At 37.1% G+C, this 6,865-nt stretch overlaps 1 protein-coding gene across 2 annotated transcripts in view; it reads right to left on the bottom strand.

Moving 5' to 3' along the window:
• Positions 1-692: 692 nt before the first annotated feature.
• Positions 693-6,865, bottom strand: part of LOC307123219 (uncharacterized protein) — a 302,474-nt gene continuing 296,301 nt past the window's right edge. For both annotated transcript variants that reach the window (XM_079811673.1, XM_079811672.1), the window contains exon 3: positions 693-2,593. In XM_079811673.1, coding sequence (XP_079667799.1) covers positions 1,599-2,593 — 995 coding nt within the window. In that variant the 3' untranslated portion in view covers positions 693-1,598. The remainder of the gene's footprint in view (positions 2,594-6,865) is intronic.

Below are 6,865 nucleotides of genomic sequence, written 5' to 3'. Positions count from 1 at the left end.
GTTGATTTTATGTACAGTATAGAAAACATTCTAATCTTTGCTCAGTAATAGGCCTACATTTTTGTGTTTTAATGTTGAAATGTTTTGCGGTTTTGAGGTGTTTTTATGTCAGACAGTCAGTGAAATGTGAGGAAAATGAAGAGAAAGGCAGCAGATATAGCATCCTTCTTCAGGAAGAGTAGCAAGAAGCAGCAAAATGACTAAGACACAGGAGAATAATAGGCAGGATGAAAGAAGAGAAAGAGAGAAAGAACAGACTGACCCAGTAAGTGAGGGAGAAGTATCTCCAGAGAGCATAAGCCCAAGAGAAATGTTAGGTATACCTCCACTCACATACTTGCCTACCCTACTGGTTTCTATCTGTTTAAATACAAGAAGTGATATAGAAATCATAGTCTAAAACTGTTTAAAGAGTTCAAAAAAACGTAGAAATTTTCCCTAGCCCTTTCCCAGTCAGTTCAGGAGACAGACTCTGAGAATGAAGATGAGACAATTAACCACGCTGACCCTATTGGACCTCCAGGTAAACTACCTGTCATACATACCTTCATTATAAGTGTTTAAGTCTTAAGGGAGGGGGGGAAGAATTGGAAAAAGGCAACTTTCAGAGATGGTGGATTTGCTGGACATGCAAAGTCTGAGGCACACATAAATGCAATGATGGCTTGGAAAGAATTTGAAAGAAGAAAAAAGACTGATTCCTCTTTAATGACTCTTTTAAATAAAGATCACAAAAAGCAAATACAGGAAAATCACACATACATAAAAACTGTAAAAGCTGAAGTCTTGCTGTTAACTGCAACCTAGAATATATCCCATAGGGGGTCACAGGTACCCCTTTTCCACCAGAATGAACCAGGTGCTAGTTCATAGTTGGTTCAACTGAGGAGCCTTGTAAGAACCGTTTGCTTTTCCACGGGCTAGAGAGCCACCACAGAGCCAGTCTTACGTCACTGTATACGTCTCATATTTCTCAGCAACGCTAGCGAGGCAGCGGGAAAAACAAACACACCAGGCTTTTTCGCGATGGATCGGCGCTGCGCAGACGATCAGCGTATGATATCAAAACACCGCATGAGTGAATCAAAAGCAACTAGCACCAGCACTGCCTTGGTGGAAAAGGGGTAAGGGAGACAGCTGATGCAGACAACAAGTAAAACTTTTTAGAAATATTAAATGTTATTGCCAACCATGACCCAACTGTTAAAAAGAAATTGTCAGGGAATCAAAATGCAAAATACACAAGCCATCATGTTCAAAAATGAAATTTTGGACACATTGGCAGAAATGGTGCATGTTCTGCACTGAGCCAACACAGAGCCCAGCAAACGAATCAGCCAACGAAACGGCCTCTTTATCTACTAAATTTGTGCTCTTATGTCTTTTTAAAACATTTTAAATCCTGCATTACCTTTTCATATGGTATTTACATACAAGGTTATATATTCATTTGGAAAAAAATTAACCTGCAATATGCCCTTTAATAGGGAATTCAAGCCTCTAAGGTGATTTAGCACCATAACAATAATCAGCACATTATACAGTCTCTCAAGTCTGTGAGATTCATTCCACACTAATGACATTTAAAAACAGTTCTCTCATACATGAATACTCATGTGGTACTCCAGGGCTATTTTATACACAAAACTTTTCCCACAGTGCCCACATGTAAACGGCTTCTCTCCAGTGTGAACTCTCATGTGTGTGTTAAGGATTCCTTTTCGGTTGAAACTTTTTCCACACTGTTGGCAGGTGAACAGCTTCTCTCCGGTGTGAATCCTTATGTGGTCTTTAAAGACTTGTTTTTGTTTAAAACTCTTTCCACACTGAGGGCACATGTAGGGCTTCTCTCCAGAGTGAAGTCCCATGTGTCTGTTAAGGTTTCCAATTTGAGTGAAACTCTTTCCACACTGAGGGCAGGTGTAAGGCTTCTCTCCAGAGTGAATTCTCATGTGTCTGTTAATGCTTTCTTTCAGAGTGAAACTCTTTCCACAGTGTTGGCAGGTGTAAGGCTTCTCTCCAGTGTGAATTCTCATGTGTCTGTTAAGACTGTCTTTTTCAGCAAAACTCTTTCCACAGTGAGAGCAGGTGTAAGGCTTCTCTCCAGTGTGAACTCTCATGTGTCTCGTAAGGCTGTCTTTCAGAGTGAAACTTATTTCACACTGAGGGCATGTGTAAGGTTTCTCTCTAGTGTGAGTTCTCATGTGCTTTTCAAGGCTTCCTTTTAGATTGTATCGGTTTCCACACTGTTGGCACGTGTAAGGCTTCTCTCCAGTGTGAACTTTGATGTGTCTTTTAAGGCTTAATTTTTCAGCGAAAGTCTGTCCACACTGTTGACAGGTAAAACACTTCTCTCCTGTGTGAATCCTCATGTGTCTGTTAAGGTGTACTCTATGAGAGAAATGCTTTCCACACTGTTGGCAGGTAAAATCACTCTTAGTCCCCGTCTTTTTAGCCCTTTTTCGTGAGGAAGTCTTTCCAGCCTGTGAGCAATTAAAAGGGTTTTCTCCAGTTATGAAATCATGAATCTTATATTGATCTTTCTGTTCCATTTCATTCAGTACTTCACTCTTCTTTTCCAGTACCATCAGGTCTAAGGCAAAAGGAGACAAATGTCAATTAACACCATTTTAACGAATTCGTTTACCCATATAATCTTAAGATATTTAGGTTAAGCTTATTTGGCTTACTGTCTACTGATGAGGGGCTCGATGAAGCAGTTTCAACTCGAGCTGTGATATACCCCCACAGTGACTAAATCAGTACGTTTACATGGACAACAATACTCCGATATTAATCTGATTAAGACCATACTCTGATTAAGAAACTACCATGTAAACAGCGATTTCTAATTACCTTAATCCGGTTAAAGCCATACTCGAATTAAACAAAAATCGAATTAAGACATGTGGAGTATGCCTGTTTTAGTCGCATTATCTAAGTGCATTGTAGACATGTACACACCTTAATCTAACTATTAACGTCGTGAAGGAGTTTCCGCCGCGTTTTGTGACAGGACACACACACACACACACACACACACACACACACACACACACACACACACACACACACACACACACAAGGCAAGTGCAGAGGGGAGGGCTTTGGGGGCTCGTATCAAAAGTATATAAAGTGCCCCTCTAAACAATCATCAATAATATTGTGACAAATAAAACAGAATTTGAATTATAATTAATATAACCGCACGTACAAAACAATGCGCTTAAATTCCCGTTTATCTTTTACGTATCTTTCAGTCTGAAATGTCGTTGCCATGACGTGTTGCTATGGTGCGTGACTGCGTGTCTTGCTCATAGACCGTAAAAACTCTGCTCACTCGGACACGGCCTCCTCTATATTTTTTTCTTTGTGTTGCAATAATGCTCATTTTAAAAGTAAAATACGATCATTTTGTATCTGTAATCCCAGATTCATATTTGTCTGACTTACAACAGCGGTCGGGAACCTCTAGGCTTGCGAGCCATAGGCCATTCAGTGAACGCTTTGTGGCTCGATGGCAGAAAAAAAAACAATCCAAACAATCACGATTTTGAAACCTTTTCATCACATTTTCATCATTTATCAAAACTATTATTCTAAATGTAGGCTGTCAAGAAGGAGGCAAGATGGGCAGTGTCTCTTAAAAAAACCTGAAAGACAATATTTAATATTACAAAAAATAAAACATATACATATATATATATATATATATATATATATATATATATATATATATATATATATATATATATATATATATATATATATATATATATATATATAATATCATAATATCATAAAAATCGTTTTTTATAAAGTCACACTGTCCAACAGCGACACCCGCAGGTAAAGTTACAGCAGTTGCCTGAGCCCATTGATTTGAACACACCCACGAAAGTCGCGCTATGATTGGACCCCGGACAGCGTAGCGTGGCATGGGGACGTAATGACGTACCATTAATCAAACTATGTTCTGTAACATGTAAAACGGGAACATGAACGTAATATTCTAAAAGCAACTCATGTAAACACCTTAATCAGATTATTGCCTTATTCAGAGTAAGGTCAATAATTAGATTACTGCTGTCCATGTAAACGTGAGCAATGATTATGTAGGGCAAGGTACCTAAGATAAAGGTGGAGTTTGGGGAGGTGGTGGGATGCTGGAACATCTGAGACTGAGGAGAGGTAAGCAGCTGTTTATATATTCTGGCTGTTGATTGGAAGATTAGATGGGCTCGCTCCTCCCTAAATTAAGTTTGGAACTTCACTTATTGGTATAAAGCAACAGACATCTAAAGCATCAAAATCAACGTATTTTCAAGTATCTGTACTTTACTCACGTACTTTTATTTTGAGATACTTTTACTTTTACTCCACTACATTTCATAAAACATATCGTTACTCTTTATTTAAAAAAATGAAGAAATCATCACACACCCAGAGATGCAAAGGCGGTGTCCGATTCGTGCACAAACTGATTCTTTTTAATCATCCTGTTCGGTACGCAAATCACATCAAACAATTCACTCGTGAACTAGACTGATCGGATTGTTCTCGAGTCAACAACTCACCGATTTAATGATCCGTTCAGAGCGAGTCTCCAGTGAACTGAATGTACAAGTCTGAAAATTAGCCATGAACTGGGGGATCCTCATGCGACTGATGGCGAAAAGTAAGTTGCTAATGTCAAATTTTAGGATTAATTATTGTAACGGAAATTATATTTTGGTCACAACTGTCGGCTGTCTATGGCGATCTGTTTAAATCCACTGAAATTCAAACACTCACACAATCTTATTTCTAAATGACATTGATTTTCCTGTGTCTGAGCAGGAGAAAGCAAGTGAACCATAATATTGTTATACTGTGTTACATATATCCAATATATCACAGAAATATTGAGATAAAAGTTTATAGTTTGGATATAAACACGGAGCAAATCGCATTTTAAAAGTAACTTGGTTCTTTAAATAATTAAATAAAAAAAATTGTGATTCTCATTTTATTCAGAATCATGCAGCTCTAACGCAAATTAAATGAACACATGCACCTTATGCATTTAGCCCTATGTGACGTCTGTTTTTATATTGTTTTGTCAACACGCATTACATTATGTATCTGCGCTGACTATTTGACAATTCATCATTTTGAGCAATATGATTATATAAAATATATAATTGTTCAAGTTTAATCCAGATCAGAATTATCTGGATTTCTTTGGAAATCCCTGGTTTTGCCTTCCAGGATCAGGTAATCCATTTTAATTTTTGCAAAATTGGAATCACCCTGAGTAAGGTTTCCTGGAGGGCCACAGCACTGCAGAGTTTAGCTTCAACCCCAATTAAACACACTTGATCCAGTTTATCAACACTCTGAGGTCAGCAAAGTCGCCAGCGCCTTAACCTTGTTTTTTTTTCCGTAACAGTGCGAAGTACTCCGTTGATTTTGGTCATTCAGTCAAATGTTACACATCATTATAACTTTGTGTACGCTCACAAAAAAACTAAATGTTGTACTTTTTGCAAAATAAAGAAAAACATGATGCACGATCTGCCGCCTCTCTGCCAATGAAGTCCATTCTGATCCTCTTCAGAAAATGAACTCTAGCTTAGTGAAAACTTATCACACAAACATGAGACATATGTATGAAACATTGAAATGTCAGGTTTTAAATAATGTAAATCTAAAACAAATATTCTGTGTTTATGTAATCTAGTCATTCACCAGCTTCTTCATTAGTGTTAACGCAGCCACGCCCAAGGAGCAGGCATTCTTTTGAAAGTCAAATACTGATGCGATCCATGTGAATATATCCCCGCCCACATCAACTTGAAAAAAAACAATGTTTAGAGCATGTACTTTACATCGTTTTGAGACACGGTGAGGAATAATCCTGGAATAATTTACCTCAGAAGAAAAGCGGTTTATTTAAGGATTGTGAGGTAAATTAATTCTGTGACTGAATATTAAACCGCAAAATGACCATTTAAATATGAATCCTGCATGTGTCTGTGTGACGTATCAAACTGCAGATTAACATTTATAGGCTCTATAATTTAACAAATATGCAAAAAAAAAAAAAAAAAAGTCAGACATAAGACTGTTTAGACAAGATTTCTTTGGCCGGTTTTGGACAGATTATGAAGTGTTACTGTAAAATAGCCTAGTGTTACATCAATAAAGCTTTTGTTCACAAATGTCTTCTCAGATGCTATAAATAGGCTTTTAACCATTAAAAACATTGTTTCATATTGATGTTTAAATATTATAGCCTAATGTTCTTATTTAATTTATGTTAATTATGAAAAGTACACAGCATGAATAAGAAAGGACACATCAAAAGATGCGTAATATGTCGGGAGACATGGAGTGGGCCAGAAATGATTTTGACCACTTCATTAAGTTTTGTTTCGTATAAAGCCTTTCTTTAAAGTGAATTTCGTTTTGTTTAAATTGTATCTTATTTTTAATCATTGTTTCATCAGCAGTGCCGCCGCTACCATTACGCGCTGCGCGTAGGGCACCAAGTGCTCAGGGGGGCACCACAAGAAAATGCCATCTCTAATGCCTCTTCGCATATGGACTTTGTAAAGAAAAAGTCTTTGTCTTACAAAACGCAATGGATAAATAAATGTTAAATGTTTTATATTGCTGTATTCATTCAGCAAGTGCTATGCTAATGCTATAAAAACATTGTGTTACCAATTAGCAAGCTAGCATTTATTGAAATAGCTAGTTAAAGCAAGCCAAGTTTCCACTATTTAAAATACTTAAATTGAGATTACATGATCATTTTAAATTAAATGTATGAATTTGTATTCAACAAATGTATGTTTCTTTGATCTCTATTCATTAGTAG

The sequence above is a fragment of the Gobio gobio genome (genome assembly GCF_949357685.1).
Source record: "Gobio gobio genome assembly, chromosome: 1".
Lineage (NCBI taxonomy): Eukaryota > Metazoa > Chordata > Actinopteri > Cypriniformes > Gobionidae > Gobio > Gobio gobio.
The sequence above is the reverse complement of the archived record's forward strand: the minus strand, read 5'-3'. Positions and strand labels throughout refer to the sequence as shown.